General features: G+C 76.2%; 1 protein-coding gene across 1 annotated transcript; it reads left to right on the top strand.

Annotated features, from left to right (window-relative positions):
- The first annotated feature begins 8970 nt into the window (after positions 1-8970).
- TLX2 (T cell leukemia homeobox 2) lies at positions 8971-13500 on the top strand. The gene is made up of 4 exons (XM_068403910.1): positions 8971-9158; positions 9249-9841; positions 12335-12572; positions 13284-13500. Exons 1-4 carry the CDS (start codon positions 8971-8973, stop codon positions 13498-13500), a joined length of 1236 nt encoding a protein of 411 aa, XP_068260011.1.
- The last annotated feature ends 3531 nt before the right edge of the window (positions 13501-17031 follow it).

The raw sequence follows: 17031 nt of genomic DNA on the forward strand, positions 1-17031 counted from the left end.
GGCTCCCGCCGCGCCCCGCGCGCCGCAGGGCATGCCGGGAACGGCCGGGACAGCGCGGAGCGCGGCCGCCCTCTGCTGGGCGCGGCGGGGCGCGGCGCGGCGCTGGCCCCGGTGCTGGCCTTGGCCCCGACCCGCGGGAGACCCGGGGATCTCGGGGCGCAGCGCAGGGCCGGACCGGGCGCTCGGGGACCCCCGACCGACGGATCCCCTTCGCCCCTGTGCGGGCACCGCGCCCGGGCGGGCCCCGGTCACGGACCCCCCGCACCCGCCTTGGGGGGAGGGTGTCCCCCCGCCGGTGGCCAATGGGAGGGGGCGCTCTGTTGACAGACAGCAGCCGCCGCCAATCGGAGAGGCCGCTGCGTGCGTGTGGTGCCGCGGGCCGCCGCCAGAGGGCAGCAGAGCACCGCGGGGGCGCGGGGACCGGGGGGGGCCGGGACACCCGTTGGCTCCGCCGGCCCGGGGGTCCCGTTCCGCCCCCGCCGCGCTCCGGGCGGGCGGGGCTGGGCCCCCCGAGGCCCCGCTGTGCCGGGGGGCGAGGGGCCGTTCGGGGGCCGTGACCCGCAGGGCTGGCGTTGGGGTCCCCGCCGCCCCGGGGCCGTGCTGTGCCCCGCCCCAGCCGCCCAGTGCCGTGCCCGGGCCCCGCGAGGGGCCGACCCCACCGTGTCCCCGCGCTGCCCCTCGGGGCTGGCTGTGCGGGGCCGGGCGGGGGTCACCGGGCGAGCGGGGCCGGGGGACACAGCGGGGGCCGGCTCTGCCCCGGAGACCGAAAGTGCCGCGGCCACGGCCGGCCCCGGGGTGCGGGTCCCCCCGAGCAGTGACCCCGGGGGCTGCGGGGCCCGCACGGAGCCGGGGCCGGGCCATGGGCAGCGCGCAGGCGGCCCGGGACACACGGAGGGGCCGGGCACGGGGCTGGGGGGCTGCAGGGACCCCCACGGCGGGGGCTGGACCCCTCTGCCCGGGCAGCGCTGGGGCACCGTGGGGTGCAGGGGGACACGGGGGGGCTGGGGGGGCACCCAGGGGACCAGGGTGCAGGGGCTGTACTGGGACGGGTGGGAGATGGAAGGGGCTGTACTGGGGGGCAGGGGGCTGGGCTGGGGGACCGGGGTGCGGGGGCCCCGGGCTGGAGGGCAGTGGGTGCGGGGGGGGGGACTGGGGGGGTGCGGGAGCCCAGGCTGGGGGTGCCGGGGGTAGAGGGATACCGGGGTGCTGTCGGGGTGGGTGCCGGGGGTACCGGCGTGCCGGCGGGGCGGGTACCGGGGTGCTGTCGGGGCGGGTGCCGGGGTACCGGGGTGCTGTCGGGGTGGGTGCCGGGGTGCTGTCGGGGCGGGGTACCGGGGTGCTGTCGGGGCGGGTGTCGGGGTACCGGGGTGCTGTCGGGGCGGGTGCCGGGGTACCGGCCGGGCGCTCTCCTCCCCGGCGCAGCCCGCCGGAGCCTGGAGCCGCGCTAATGGGGGTGATTGGATCAGGGCTCTGGAGGGGAAGGAGCGGCCCCGCTAATGCAAAGCAGAAGCCGTTAAGGGCCGTAATGGCTCGTTACGGTTACGGTGATTGCTCCAATCCCGAGCAACAAGTGCCGCCTGGGGAGCCGGCGGGGGCGGCCGGGCGCGGGCCAGACTGCGCGGCCCCCGCGGGACCCCGGGGCTGGGCTGGGGGGGGGGGAGCCGCTGCCCACCGTGCGGTGGGAGCGGGCAGGGGCGCACGGCGGGACCCCCGGGCTGGCACACGCCACCCGACAGGCGGTAGCCCCCCCGCACCCCCGCTTTTACCAGCCCGGTACCGGCAGCGGCTGCCGTGGCCGGGGCCCCGCTGGGCAGGGGCAGAGCTAACGGGGGGCCCATGGGTGAGCTGGCACCATCCCTGGCACCACCAGCCTCCCTGGCACACCGACCGGCGGGCTGCGGCTGGCCCCCTCGGCTCGGGTGCTCCTGGATGGGTCCTGGTCCTGGTCCTGGTCAGAGCATGTGTCCCAGCCCCTGTCCCCTCAGCTCCTCCAGGTCCCAGTCAGCCCAGTGTGGCCCAGTCCAGCTGGCCAGGCTGGCTCGGCCGCCCATGACTGGCACTGGCTGAGCCCCGGTGTCCTCTGGCGTGTCCCCGCGGTGCCAGCCCCCCGTCCCTGCCTCCTGCCCGGGGCCGAGCACGGTGTGTGGCCGGGCTCCAGCACCCGCAGCCCTGGGAGGAGACCCCACCGGGAGCTGTGCGGGCCCCCTCCCCAGTGCCAGGGCACCCGTGGGCGGAGGTGGGCAGGACCAGCCCCCACCCCGGGGTGACTGTGGCCCCCAGACTCGCCCACCCACTGCCGGCCAGAGCCTGCCCGCCCCTCCGGCCCGTCCTCACCGGGAGGTGAGAAATGAGGCCGGGGCCGGGGTGACCCCCGGGTCTGGGGAGGGCCCGGCCCCATTTGTACCTGCCAGGAGCAGTTCCTGGGAGGGACGGCCGGGCCGGGGGCTGCGGGGGTCACAGCTGGGCCAGCGCAGCCCTGGGGCAGGGCAGCATCGCTCACTGCCTGCGCCGGCCGCATCCAGCACAGAACCGAGCACCGCACCCGGCACCGGCACCGCACCGGTACCGGCACCGCACCATACTGACCACCTGTGCCAGCACTGGCACCACACCGAGCACCGGCACCACAGAGAGCACCAGCACCACAGCCAGCACCAGCACTGCACCAAGCACTGGCACCAGCACTGCACCAGCACTGACACTACCCCGAGCACTGGCACCAGCACCCCACTGAGCACCGGCACCGCAGCAGCACTGGCAGTACGGAAAGCCCCGAGCACGGGCACTGCAGTGAGCGCTGCCCGCCCGCTGCCCGGCCCCGTGCACGCCTCTGGCATCCCTGTGCCCCCCCGTGGCCCTGGCCAGCAGGACAGGCTGGTCGTGGTGGTGATGGCAAAATGAGGTGGCTCTGCCGGGAAGGACGGACCCCGGGTGAGGGGACACCGGGGCAGGGACGGGCACAAACGTGTGCACGTGCCCAGCGACCCTTGGCAGTCACGCCTGCTGGTGCGTGTCATGGCACAGGACCCCCTGTGCCCCCACGCCGTCTCCTCACACCCCACGAGCACACATCCCACCCGTGTGCTGCCCCCGCTCGTGCCCCCCGCACGCTCACACCAGTCTGACACCAGTGGTGTGAACCCCCGCGCTGGGTGAGGCGTGGGGTCTGCAGGGTGGCACTGGCACCACCTGGGCATGGGACCCCCGGGGACGAGGGGCTGTGGGGGGTCTCAGGGTCCTGCAGCACCGGGGCAGGGGGCCCACGCGCGCTCCCGGGCCGGGGTGCCCGGCAGCCGGCGCTCCCTGGGGCCGCGCTTGCCAGCCTGGCACGCGTGAGGCCGCGCAGCTCCATCTCCCCGTAAATAATTAATGCCTGGGCGGCAGCCGGCGCTTCCCCCGGCCTCAGCGCGGCTCCGGGGCCGGGCGGGCCGGGGCTTTTAGCAGAGACCTGCTCAAATATTCAGCTCCATTTCCGCTGCGGGGCCGTGCGGGGCCTGGGCGGCTCCTTCTGGTAAGCGCCTGCGGGGGCTTTCCCGGCCGGGCCCCTCGCCGGGGCCGGCGAGAGCGGGGCTGAGGCCGGACACACTCGTGACCGCAGTGGGTGCGGGGCAGCAGCGCTCCGGCCCCGGCCCAGGGCAGCAGGGAGGCAGAGCGGGGCTGGGGGACACGCCAGCCCGGCCCCGACCCCCCCCCCCCGGGGTCCCAGCGCTGTGGCCACCGGCTGGGTCCCCCCACCCCGAGGGGGTCGCGCTGGGATCCCGTCCTGGGGTCCCCACGGGGGGTCCCCACGGTGGAGCCGCTGTCCCAGCCCCGCACCAGCCCCACACCCCGGGTCCCGGCCCCGCGGGGGCTCCAGGGCCGGTGGGACGGCGGTGGGGCCGGTGCCGGGGGTCCGGGGCCGGTGCCGGGGGTCCCGGGGGCCGCGGCACGGGCAGCCGGGGCGGGGGGTGATGGACTGAACTCCCTCCTAATGCACCTGATCGCATTTGCGGAATCCAATTACCCGCCCGCGGCCCTCGGTAACGAGGTTCTGAGCGACGGCTGCTGTCAACGGCCCCGCGGCCACCGGCACCCGCCGCACCCGGCCCGCCGCGACGGGCGGCACCGGCTCCCGCGGCTCCCGCACCGGCACCGGGCCGTGCATCCCCCCGCTGCCGCGGGACCCCCCCTGCGTCCCGCTCCCTCCCACCCCCTCGAGCCCCCTCGCCGTGCCACCGGCCGGGGGGCTCCGCTGCAGCCCCGGGGGCGTCGGAGGTGGCACCCCCCGGGGGCCCGGCGGGGACCACCCCCCAGCCCGGGGCCGGCGTCCCCGGAGCACCCAGCTCCGCCCCGAGGCCGCCGCGCAGACGCCCGTGGCCACCGGGGCGGCTCCGGCCACCGGGGCCCCGGGATCCCGCGGTCCGGCCGGTGCGGCCGCCTCTCGCCCCGCGCGGTGCTGCCCCACCGGCCCCATCCCGGCCCGCTCCGGGGGTCGCGGGGGGAGCGCACCCGCCGGCTGCCACCCGCGTCCCCCCGCGCACCCCGGCCGGGTGCCGGCGCCCACCCCGGGGCGGGCGGCGGGGGGCACCGGGAGTGTTTCATGCGGTTAAGAAGTGTCTGATTGAGGCAGGAGGCGCCAGCAGCTCCCCCGGGAGCCGCAAGCCAAGGACTGGAGGACCAAATGCAGGCTAAAGTAATCCAATCTGGGCCGGCTTCATCTAATTAGCCCAGAATTAACCCAGCAGCCAGAGAGGAGCTCACTGTCCCTCCAGTTTGCCAGCGGGTTTGGGGGGAAGCGGGAGGAAGAAGGGGACGTCCAGCGGTAATGAGATTACCGGGGGGAGCGGGCGGGAGCGGGCGGCTTGGCAGCATCTCGCCGGTGGTAACGTGGGGCCCTTCCAGGCCTCCGCCGCTTAATTGCCGCGCGCTGGCCGGCGGGCTGCCAGCGGCGAGGGGCACCGGGCACCCCCTGTAGTAACTCCTGCCCCGGCAGCAACGCCTGGGCCTGGCAGGAGCCCCCGCGGGGGACAGGGACACCAGCACGGCCAGCACACGGGGATGTGGCACCGTGGAGCCGTGCAGCTGCAACCAGCAGCCGCTGGGCCACGGGTGCCCGCGGGCACGGCGGGGGACAGGGAGGAGGGCTGGCAGCAGCGGGGCTGGAGGTGATGCCAGTGGGACCCCCGTTGTGGAGCGGGGCAGGGGCCAGGCCCCCATGTGCCCACCACCCTGCCTCTGGGTTGGCTGTGCCGAGGGCAGGGGGCCCGGGGTGGGGGGCACGGAGCGGTGGGATGCCCCAGCAGCAGCAGGGCCCGATGCCACAGTGGCCACGGGCAGGGTCTCACGGCTGAAGGCCAGTTTCCTACCTGGAACCAGACAAATGCCCCTTCTTCTGCCATGTCCCCTCCGGCTGGTCGTGCCACCCGTGGTGCCAGGTCACGCTCCTGTCCTGGTGTGGGGACGTGTCCCCTGCTCCCCGTGGGGCACCCCCAGGTCCAGCTCCACAGTGCAGGAGGGGCACGCGCTGGGGAGCCTGGGGGCGCACACCGTGGCTGAGGAACGAGGGGTGGGTTTGCACTGGTGCGCTGGGTGGTCCCAGCCCTCCCAGTGCGGGGGCGTGGGGGTCCCCTTGCCCGCGGCCTCGCTGGCTGTGTGGTGCCAGGCTGGGGGCAGAGCTGGGGGCCGGGACCCTGTCTGGGTCTGCACAGTGGCTCTGGGGACCCCGGGACCAGGCACGGGGAGACGACTTCGTCCGGGTGCTGGTGGCCTGAGGGTGGGCAGCGCCAGTGGCATGAGGAGGTGACAGCGAGGGGCCTGGGGCCAGCGGGGTCCCTGGGAGGGTGACCCCCTGCCTGCACAGCTGCGGTGGCACGGAGCTCGCCGACCCTCGGAGCACCCTCAGCCCTTCCCCAGGAGCCCACAGGGCCCTCCCTGCCCTGCTCCATCCTGGGGCAGCCCGAGGGAATGGGTAGGGGGTCTGCCCCCGCCGAGGGGCTGCGCATGCTGCCAGCCCCCTGCCTGGTGCTGCCGGCCCCACCAGGGCTGCGGAGACCTCCCGTCCTTCCAGAGCGGTGCTGGGGTCCCACCCCGAGCAGGGGTCAGGGTGAGCACCCACCCGGCACGGCCCCGGCTGGGGGTGCCGCCCAGCAGCCCCCGTGGGCGCGGGGCGGACCGTGGCGCAGGCGGGCGCCGTGTGAGCCTGCGCCGCCCCCGGCCCCGCCACCTGCCCCCCAATCCATCTCCCGGGACCGGCCGCATTCCAGCCCCTGGGCACGGCGAACAGCTGCCTCCTGCTCCAGGTTTAATTAACCTGCCGCCGCCGCCCGCCCCCAGCACCAGGCATTTCCTCCCGGCCACTGCGCGGGGCCGGGGCAGGTGCTGACGGGGCCTGGGCCAGCACCAGCGCCAATGCCAGTGCCAACGCCAGTGCCAGTGCTGGCTGCACCCGGCGGGGCCACGGCGAGCCCCTCTGCCGCGTCAGGCCTGCAGCCGGTGGCTCCCTCTGGGTGGGAAAGCCACAGCCGTGCCATGCCCGGTGCAGCCGGAGCAGCGGGCAGGTTTCTCCTGGCACCTGCTGGCCCATGAGCGAGAAATGCCCAGGGCTGAGCCTGGCAGGGCCCCCGGCAGGGCAGGGTCCCGGTGCTGCGGGCTGCAGTGCGGTGTCCCCCCCGCACTGAGGCACGGGGGGACTTGCCCCCACGGCACGGGGCTCCCTCCGGAGCAGCAGGAAGGGAAATGCCCCCGGCGTGGGAAGGGGCAACTCCGCGGGATGTGGGCACGACCACCTCGGCGTGGCACAACGGAGGGGCAGGGCAGCGTGTGCCCAGCCTGGGCCTGGCAGGGACGGACGTGTGCGTGTGTGTGTGTGCGTGTGTTTGTACCAACACTGTGCAGTCGGTCTGTGCACGTGTGTGTAGCCGTGCTGGTGTGAGCTGTGCACGCGTGTGCACCCGGCTGCGTGGTGCTGCGTGTGCCCGTGTAGCTGTGCTGTGCGTGTGTGTGTGTGTGTGTGTACATGTGTGTGTACACGTGTACCCGCACTGTGCAGCTGTGCGGTGCTGTGGGCTGTGCGTACACGTGCGTGTGCCCACAGCTGTGCCCCGCTGGGGTCTGGGTGTTTGTGTGCCCCTGCAGCCCTGGGTGCCCGTGGCCCCACGCCCCGGAGGAGCTGCGGGTGCTGGGACGGTCACCCCACACCGCAGCGGGTCTGGCTGAACTGGGATCCCCCCAGTGCCCCCCGTGCGTGCGGTGCTCCTGGCTCTGCCCGGTGCCCCCGGGACCTGCCGTGCCAGCAGTGCGTGCGGTGTCCCCAGGACACACAGTGCCCCCGGGGCGTGCGGTGCCTGCAGTGCGTGCGGTGCCCCCGGGGCGCGGCAGCTGCGGCTCCCGGTGCCGCCGTAATTTACGGGCGCAGGCCCCGGTAATGTCATTTGCCCCAGACCGGTGGCGCCAGAGCGGCCGGGCGGCCGCCCTCCCCCGCCGGCCCCTGCCCCGGCGCCGTGACCCTCCGCCCCGAGCCGCCGCCCGCCCCGGAGCCGGGACCCCCAGCCCGGGAATCACCGGGACCCCCCAGCCCGGGATCCGTCGGGACCGACCCGCGGGGCCGCCCCGCCGCCCCACAGCTGGCCCCATCGCTCGCGGCGCGGCTGTCGCGATAGTCGCCGGGAGGCCCGGCCCGTGCTGCTCTTCGCTGCCCGTTACCGCCCGCCGGGGCCGAGCCCGCCCCGAGCGGCACCGTCGCACCCCGCGCCCGGGCCCCGGTGGGACGGCAGCCGGGGCCCCTCCTGAGAGCCAGGTACGAGCGTCCCGACGGGGCCGGGCTGGGCTCCGTGCACGGGAACGGCGCGTCGGGGGGACCGGGGTGGGTGTCCCGGGAACGGCTGGTTAATAGGAACCGCGGGTCCGCGCTACCGGGAACGGCCGGTCCGTGGGAACCAGAGTCTGTGACTCGGGAACGGCGTGTCGGGGGAGCCGGGATCCATCACCCGGGAACGGCGAGCTCGGTGGAAACGGGATCCGTGACCAGGGAACGGTGGGCCCCTGGAAAATGGAGTCCGTGCCACCGGGAACGGCGGATCCCGGGGAAACGGGATCCATGACCTGTGAACGGCGGGGCGGCGCGACTGGGGTTGGTGTCCCAGGAACGGTGGGCTCCTGCGAACCGGGGTCCGTGCTACCGGCAACGGCGGGTCGGGGGAAACGGGGTTCGTACCGCCGGGAACGGCGGATGGGTTCGTGTCCCGGGAAGGGTGGCTCGGTGGAACCGGGATACGTGTCCCTGCTACCGGGAAGGGCGGATCGCTCCGTGTCGTGGGACTGGTGGGTCGGGAAAAGCGGGTCCACACCACCGGGAACAGCGGAAGGGTCCGTGTACCGAGAGCGGCGGCTCCGGGGAACCGCGGTCCGCCCGGGAGCGGCAGGTCGGGGCAAACCCCGACTCCGTGTGCCGGGAGCGGCGGCTCCGGGGGCCGCGAGGTCCGATCGCTCCGCGGCGGGCGGGCTCGGTGCGATCGGGCTCGGTGCGCCCGGACAGCGGCGGGTCGCGGGCACGAAGCCTGCGTGCCCCGGGAGCGGCGGGCGCCGTGCCGGTCCGTGCGCCGCGGGATGCGGCAGCGGGATAACGGCGCCGGCGCCGGGGACCGCAGCCGTGTGCGCCCGGAGGGACGGGGGAGCCCCGGCTCCGCCTCGGGCGGGCGAGCGGCGGCCCCGGCCCTTCCGCGCTGGGCGCCCCGACGCCGCCGGGGCGCGGAGAAGCGCCGGTGTTGCGGCGGTGACGGCTCCGGTAGGACCCGCTGCGAGCCGGGGGACGTCGGGCGGCTGCCCCGGCGGCGGGGAACCGGGCCGGGGCGCGGCGGGGCCGGGGTTGTCCCGGGGCCCGTCGGGCCGCGTTAGCCGCCCCGGGGCCGCGGCGGAGGCGGTGCGGGAGCCCCGGCGGGCCGGGACCCGGTGCCGCGGCGAGGCGGGGGCCCGGTGGCGGGGCGTGGCCCCGGGATGCGCGAGCCCCCGCCCCCGGGGGCGCGGGGCTGTCCATCACGGGGCGCGGCCGCCAATCAGGGCGCGGGTGCCCGGGATTTTGGCAGGTCCAGATGGAGCGGGGCAGAAAAGCGCGCGCCACCGGGGCCCGCCGCGCACCCGCGCACCCGCGCCGGGGCCGCCAGCAGCCGCGGGCCATGCCCCGGACCCGACCCCCGCACCGCAGCCTGCCCCGCGCCCGACCCCCGCACCGCAGCCTGCCCCGCACCCGACCCCCGCACCGCAGCCTGCCCCGCACCCGGCCACTGCCCCCGCTCCCGGCCCTGCCCCGGACCCGGTCCCAGCCCCGCCGGGCCCGCACCGGGAGCCCCGAGCCAGCCGCCCCCGCCCCCGCGCGGGGCCGCCCGCCGCCGCCGCCCGCCGCCGCCCCCCGCCGCCCCCCGGCCATGCCCGCGCCCCGCCGGCTCTGAGCGCGGCCGGGCGATGGAGGCGGCGGCGCTGGCGCGGGAGGGCGGCGGCCACGGCCCCGCGCCCCACGAGCCCATCAGCTTCGGCATCGACCAGATCCTCGGCGGCCCCGAGCCCGCGGGCGGCGGCGGCGGCGGCGCGGGGCTGGCCCGGGCGGCGGGGGACCCCGACTACGGGCTCTACGGCGGCGGCTACGGCCCCGCCTGCTCGCTCGGCTCCTACAACCTCAACATGAGCATGAACGTGAGCGTCAACGTGACCCCCGCGCCCGCCGCGCCGCCCGCCGGGGTCATCCGCGTCCCGGCGCACCGGCCCGCGCCCGCCGCGCCGCCCGCCGCGCCGCCGCCGGTGCCCGGGCTCTCGGGGCTCACCTTCCCCTGGATGGAGACGACGCGCCGCATCGCCAAGGACCGGCTCTCAGGTGAGCGCGGCGGGGCGGCTACCGACGGCTCGGGGCGGCTACCGACGGCTCCGGGCAGCTGCGGCAGCTCCGGGCAGCTCCGACGGCTTCGGTGGCTCCGGCGGCGGGGACGGAGCGGGGCCGCGCCGCCCGCGCGGACCGGCCGTGGTTGTCCGGGGCCGTGCGCTCCGCCGGTTACCGCAGCGGGGGGTCTTCGCCCGCGACCTCCCCCGCCCCGCTCCGCTCCGCCGAGCACCGCCGTGCCCCGGGCCGGGCTCTCGCCGCAGCGGGAAGCGGCCGCCGTCGGGGCCCGCAGAGAGCGGCTCGGGGCTGGCGCAGCCACCGGCAGCTCCACCGCGGCCCCGTTCAAGCTCCCGGCGGCTCCGAGCGGCGCCTGAGGGGTCCTGCCGTGCTCCGGCCTCGGGCTCCGCTCCGTGTCCAGTCCCTTCCCGGGGGTGCCGGCTCCGTCCCACCCGTACCGGGGAGGCTCCCGGGGGCTGTGGGGGGCCGGGGCGCAGGGCAGGGGCGGCGGCTGTGTCGGGAACGGGGTGCAGGGACCCGCCGTGGGGCTGCAGGGCAAAACCCGTCCGTGTGCGGGGCTGGGAGCAGGGAGCCGGTGCCCCCGTCCCGTGTGGGGTGCCCGTGGGGATGGGACTTGGAGACCTGCGTGTGCGGGCACAGGGCATGGGGTGCGGTGCCGTGGGAGAGGCTGGGCTGGTGCGTGCTGGGGCTGGGGAGGGCGGGTGGCAACGCAGGTGTCGGGGAGGCGGCGCGGGGTCCCGGTGCTGCCAGCGGGGCCGGGGGCTGAGCGCCCGTGGTGGGGGCTGGAGCACCCAGTGCTGGGGCGAGGTAGGCTGTTGCTGCACCCCAGAGAAGGTGCGGGGTGCTGTGGTTGGGGTGCTGGGCACCGGGGCTGTGTGCTGGGCACATGCGGGTACCGGGGAGCCCTGGCCTGGCTCGGCTCGGCTCGGCTCCTTCCCAAGATGGCGGCGCTGCCACGTCCGCAGCGCGCGGCTCCATGCGGGGACGAGGCCGGGGGCTGCGCGGGGCTGGGGGCTGAGCGCCGGCCGCGGGGGTGCTGGGGCCATGTGGGCGGGGGGCCGGGGGCCGCGGGGGCTCAGCCCCGGCGCCAGCAGAGCCGGGTTCGCCTCCCGGCCCACCCGCCATCCCAGCGGTGACGAAGCACCGTCCCTGCGCAGGGGTGGTGGGTGACGTCCCCGTCTCCTGCCTGGCGCCAGCAATGGGTGGACGGGGCGGCCCCTCCCCGGCACGGGGTCTCCCAGCCGCAGCCATCACTCAGCGCCGCTGGCCTTGGGGTGGTCTGCGGGCTGTCGGCGTCTGTTCCCGGCGAGGGGCCGCCCCATGCGGGGAGGGGGCGCGGGGGCCGCCGTCCCCCCAACTGCGCGGCCCCACCTGCGCCACCCGCCCCCGCCGTCGGGCAGGCTGGGCTCCTGCCCGCGCTGCCTGCCTGGGCGCTGGCGGGAGGGGGGTCCGGCCTCGTGGGGAGGGTCTGCCCCACGCCCCTGCGCCATGGGGTGCCGGGGTCCCATGGCGCCCCGTGGGCCCGGCCATGTGCAGCCCTGCCCGTGCGGTGCCGGTCCCGGCGAGGGCCGCGGTGCCGTGGGGCCGTGGCTGGGCCGTGGGCCAAGGAGGGGAGCGGGAGCCGGGGGCTGCGCCCACCGAGCTCTCGCCTTCCTCCACGCCGCGTCGCTGCCCTGACGCTCGCGGTGGCTCCGGCTGCGGCGGGGCTGGGCTGCGGCACACCGGCCTCGCCGGCCTGGCTCACGCCCCGGCCACACAGGGACAGCCCCTTCCCCAGCCCCGGCTCCCGGGCAGCTGCCGTCAGCCGGCCCCGACACCGCCGGCACACGGAAGGCGATGCCAGCCGCGTCCCCGTGGCTTCTGGGGTGCTGTCCCCTCCCCGGGAGGGCAGGGCAGCCCCGGCAGCGCTGCCGAGGCTCACTGGGGCTGTGGCAGGGCTCAGCGCCGGGGGCAGGGTGGGTTGGTGCTGCCGGGAGCCTCGGCGACCCCGCACCAGCCACGGGGCTGGGCCTGCCCGGCCACCCCGCCGGCCGTGGCGATCGGGCCGTGGCCATGGGGTGGGGATGGGCCCTTCTGCCACGTCTTGAGCCACCCCGCGTGTCCCTGAGCTGTGGGAGCGCGTGGGCACAATGCGGGGTCTCCCCCTCTGCTCCTCTCTGCCAGGCAGTGCTGGTGCCCCCCTGGAGATCCTGGTCCCTACAGACCCCCCCGGAGCTCCCCATCCCCAGAGACCCCCCCGGAGCTCCCCGTCCCCAGAGACCGCCCCTGGAGCTCCCCATCCCCAGAGACCCCCCTGGAGCTCCCCGTCCCCACAGACCCCCCCGGAGCTCCCCGTCCCCATGGCCCCGAGCATCCCCGCGGGCTCTGCCCGGCCCCTGCCCGCAGGAGCAGCGATGGATGGGGTGGGCGATGGGCAGGGCGCTCTGCCCGCGGCTCCCCCGAGCCCCCCCCTCACCGCCCCTCTGCCCGCAGCCGCGCTGTCGCCCTTCGCGGCCACCCGGCGCATCGGGCACCCCTACCAGAACCGCACGCCGCCCAAGCGCAAGAAGCCGCGCACGTCCTTCAGCCGGGTGCAGATCTGCGAGCTGGAGAAGCGCTTCCACCGCCAGAAGTACCTGGCCTCGGCCGAGCGTGCCACCCTGGCCAAGGCCCTCAAGATGACGGACGCCCAGGTCAAGACCTGGTTCCAGAACCGCCGCACCAAGTGGAGGTAACGGGGCCGGCCCCAGGGCGGCTGCCGCAGCCCCGACCCGCCGCTCCCTGTGGCTGTCACCCCCCGGGAGGGGCTGGGCTGGTGCGAGATGGGGTGCCCGTCCCCGCTGCATCCCCTGTGCCGTGGGAGGGGTGGGCTGTGGGTGGAGGCTGCGGGGCAGTGCCGCACCAGTGCACACCAGTACCAAGAGAGGGATGGGGCCGTGGGGCAGTGCCACACTGGTGCACAGCGGTACCAAGAGGGATGGGGCCGTGGGGCAGTGCCACAGCGGTACCAAGAGGGATGGGGCCGCGGGGCAGTGCCACAGCGGTACCAAGAGGGATGGGGCCGCAGGGCAGTGCCACAGCAGTGCCAAGAGGGATGGGGCTGCGGGGCAGTGCCACAGCGGTGCCAAGAGGGATGGGGCTGTGGGGCAGTGCCACACCAGTGCACAGCGGTGCCAAGAGGGATGGAGCTGCAGGGCAGTGCCACACTGGTACCAAGAGGGATGGGGCTGTGGGGCAGTGCCACAGCGGTGCCAAGAGGGATGGGGCCGTGGGGCAGTGCCGCACCAGTGCACACCAGTACCAAGAGAGGGATGGGGCCGCGGGGCAGTGCCACAGCAGTACCAAGAGGGATGGGGCTGCAGGGCGGTGCCGCAGCGGCACGCGGCAGTGCCAGCGGCAGGCCGGGCAGCGGGCAGTGCCGGACGGGCCGTGTGTGCCGCAGGAGGCAGACGGCGGAGGAGCGCGAGGCGGAGCGGCAGCAGGCCAACCGCCTGATGCTGCACCTGCAGCAAGAGGCCTTCCAGAAGAGCCTGAGCCAGCCGCTGCCCCAGGACCCGCTCTGCATGCACAACTCCTCGCTCTACGCCCTGCAGAACCTGCAGCCCTGGGCTGAGGACAACAAGGTCACGTCCGTCTCAGGGGTGGCCTCGGTGGTGTGAGGTGCCCGGGGAGCCGTGGACGTGCAGGGAGGCGGCGGTGGGCAGTGGGACCCTGGCGGGGTCTGAACTTGGCACCTTTGGCCCGTGGCAGGGAGGGGGCTGCCGCTTCCTGGGAGCCCCCCCTTCGGCAGCCCCCTCCCCACCGTGGGCTGGCCCCCCCCAGGCCCCCCCAGGCCCCCCCCTCTGCCCTCCACGGCCACCCTGCAGCTCCGGGCGGGCGGACGTGCCCCTGCGGTTGGACTCTGCTGACGCCTGCCTGGCCCCTGCCTGGGGCACTGCTGCGGGCAGCCCCTTGCCCGGACCCTGTGGGGAGCCCAGGGTTGGGCCCCCGACCCCGTGGGCCTCTGCCAGCCCGACCCCCCCAGGGCCCCCCACTCTGGGGGCAGCTCCTCGGGTGGTCCCTGCTCGGGACCTGCTGCCCACCCATCAGCGGCTCTCCCCTGGGGCAGCCGCAGCCCCCAGCCCACCCAGGGCGGGCAGAGCGGGGCGTGGGGCAGCCTCTGCCCAGACCCCCCCTGTTCCCAGTGCTGGGACCCCCCCCACACTCACTGGCGGACGCTGCAGGGTCTGCACCACCCGCACACACTTGCCTTATCCCGGCCGGAGTTGGCCAGCTCCGGCTTCCAGCTGCGGCCCCCGGGCTGGGCGAGGAGCCCGACCCTGTGGCCCCCGGGCTGGGCGAGCAGCCTGGCCCTGTGGACCCCAGGCTGGACGAGGACACCAGCCCTGTGGCCCCCAGGCTGGGCGAGCAGCCTGGCCCTGCGGCCACCGGCCCCCCAAGCATCAGGACAGACTGACAGTGGGCTTGTTCGCCCAACGGGCCGGGCTCCCCAGCTCCCTGCGGCCCTGGGCCTGGACGTGCCCCCGCAGCACCCCACGACGGACTCGGGGTGCCCCTGGGTGCCGAAGGGTTGCACCAGCCCCCCCCGAGGGGGCTGCCCTCACACCCACCCCCCACCCGGGACCCCTTCGCCTTCCCTGAGCCCAGGCTTGGACCTGTGTGACCCACAGCACACTCGTGGGGAGGCAGAGGGGGCTGGGGGGGCTCAAACCCCCTTTCCCCAGCAAGTTTCTGCCCCCCCCTTCCACGGTGACCCCCTGAGCGTCCCCAGCCTCATCTGGGGACCCCCCCCCTTGCCCTGGTGCCCCCCTCCAGGGACTGATACCCCCAGCTCCCACTCCAGCTCCATCAATGCCTGGTCACCGGGACCCCCACTTGGGCCAGCTGTGGGTGGGGGTCCTGGTTGATGATGATGATGATGATGATGATGGGGGGGGTCAATAGCAACGACCCTGACCCTAAACTTGACCTTGACCCCCACTGTGTTGCTGTCAATGGTGCTGCAACCTCTGCTGGGGGGTCGACGGGAGCCTGCCCCCGTCCGCAGCCCGAAGGGCTGCGGGCGGGGGGCAGGCTGCCGTCGACCCCCTCCGTTGCTACCGGGAGGAGGCACCGGTTCCCCGGCTGCGGGATTGGCTGCGGTTCCGTGACGCGGCCCCGTTTTACCGGGCGGGGTGGGTGGAACCGTTACGGCGCCGCCGCAGAGCCGCCGGGATGAGCGCGGCCGAGGGCTGTCCCCGGTACCGGTGGGGCGGCGGCTCGGCGGTGCTCCGTGCCCGTGCCGAGGCTGCCGGGTACCGGAGGCTGCTGCGTGCCCGCGCTGCCGAGGTGGAGGCGTTGCGGGGGGCCGTGGGAGCGTTGCACCGGCAGCTGGAGGGGCTGCGGGACCGGCGGAGCGGGGAGCTGGCCAAGTACCAGGTGCGGGGGGCGGCGGGGCCGGGGGGGGGGATTGGGGGGACCGGAGGGGGGTGGGAAGGGGCGGACGGGTGGGCTGGGGCGGGGGTGGGGAAGATGCGGGGGCTGGATAGCCGGGGGGCTGGGGAGGGGGGTGGGATGGGGCTGGGGGCCAGGATGGGGCTGGGGAGGGGGGATGGGGGTCCGAGGGGTGAGGGAGGGCGGGGGCCGAGATGGAGCTGGGGAGGGGGATCGGGATGGGGCTGGGGAGGGGGGACGGGGGCCAAGATGGAGCTGGGGAGGGGGGGACGGGGGTCCGGGGGTGAGGGGAGACGGGATGGGGCAGGGGAGGAGGGTCCGGGCGGGGCAGCGGCACGGGAGTGGGGATGGGGATGGGGATGGGGGGGTTCAGGTGGGTCGGGGGTCCGGGGGTCCGGGCGGGGTCCGGGGGTCCGGCGGCGCTGACGGCCCGGCGGGCAGGAGCGGGTGTCGGAGCTGGAGCGGGAGCTGGGGGCGGCGGAGGCGGAGATGGCCCGGTGCCTGCGGGAGTACCCGGCGCTGCTGCGGCTGCGGATGGCGCTGGAGGCGGAGATCGCGGCGTACCGGTACGCGGGGGGGGTGCGGGGGGGCGCGGGCGCGGCGCGGGGCTCAGCGCGGGGGTCTCTCTTGCAGGGAAATGCTGGAGGGTGAGGAGCTGCGCCTGGGCTGCCCGGCCCCGCCGTGACCGGACCCCCGGCCCCGCCGGGACCCGCCGGACCGTGCCCTCGGGCTGCCCCGAGCCCCCGCTCGCCCCCGCCTCGGGACCTCCACCCCCGGACCCCCCGGGACTCCCGGAGCCCCGGTCCTTCGGGCCCCCCGTGCCATGGGTCCCCCGGCTCACCGGGCTCCGCAGCCCCCGGCCGCACACTCTCACCAGCCGCCCCGGAGCAGCAGCGGGGCTGGGGGGCCAGCAGCGGGGCTGGGGGGCCAGCAGCGGGGCTGGGGGCCAGCAGTGGGGCTGGGGGCTCGGCCCACGCGGGACCACCTCAATAAAGCCCCGTGGCGTTACCTGGAGCCTGTCTGGGGAGGGTGGGGGGGGGCAGTGTCTCCCGGGTGGACCCCACACCGGGGACACCCCACACCGGGGACACCCCACACCGGGGGCACCCCGCTGTGCTCCCGGGGTCTGCAGCAGAGCGGGGCACGGGACGGCTCCATGGGAGCCTGGGTGCCAGGACTGTGGCTTCCTCCTGCCCAGCTACAGCCCCTCGCCCCCAGGCTGGGCACCCCACGGGGATGCCGAGTGGGGCACGACGTGGGGGCCCGGCCACAGAGACTTGGTGGAGAGGACCGTGCCCCAGTGGGAGCTGAGCCCCGCCGGTGCTGGTGGGTGGTCCCTGACCCCCACCCCTCTGCACCATGGCCGTGTCCTGCCCTGGGACCAGCACTCTGGGGTCAGGCAGGAATCCTGCACCCCGGGACGTGGGGACGGGGTGCTGCCCCCCAGGGCATGCCCCTGTGGCATAGGGCAGCACAGCCCCGCTGGGGTGCTGCCCCTGGGGATGGGGGCATCGCCCCACTGCAGCCCGCAGGCTGGGGGCAGTTCTGGGGGGGGTTGATGAGGAATGGGGGGTCCAGGGCGCCCATGTGCCCTGGCAGACAGTTGGGCAGGGCCGTGGGGACCCCCCGCCCGGGCCAGGGCTGGGCTGGAGCGTGTGTGCACGTGCGTGTGTGACACGACTGTTCCCAGCCGTGCTAAGGACCCCACGGGCCGAGTCCAGCACCGGGAGGGAGCGGGGACCCTCGGGGAGCTGTGG

The sequence above is a fragment of the Nyctibius grandis genome, chromosome 6 (assembly GCF_013368605.1).
Source record: "Nyctibius grandis isolate bNycGra1 chromosome 6, bNycGra1.pri, whole genome shotgun sequence".
NCBI lineage: Eukaryota > Metazoa > Chordata > Aves > Nyctibiiformes > Nyctibiidae > Nyctibius > Nyctibius grandis.

Bases quoted from the DNA above. Each gene is read 5' to 3' on its own strand.
- TLX2 (XM_068403910.1), top strand. From the start codon at position 8,971: ATGCGCGAGCCCCCGCCCCCGGGGGCGCGGGGCTGTCCATCACGGGGC. The intron at 9,842-12,334 runs GTGAGCGCGGCG...CTCTGCCCGCAG, and splicing joins CGCCAAGGACCGGCTCTCAG to CCGCGCTGTCGCCCTTCGCG. The intron at 12,573-13,283 runs GTAACGGGGCCG...TGTGTGCCGCAG, and splicing joins AACCGCCGCACCAAGTGGAG to GAGGCAGACGGCGGAGGAGC.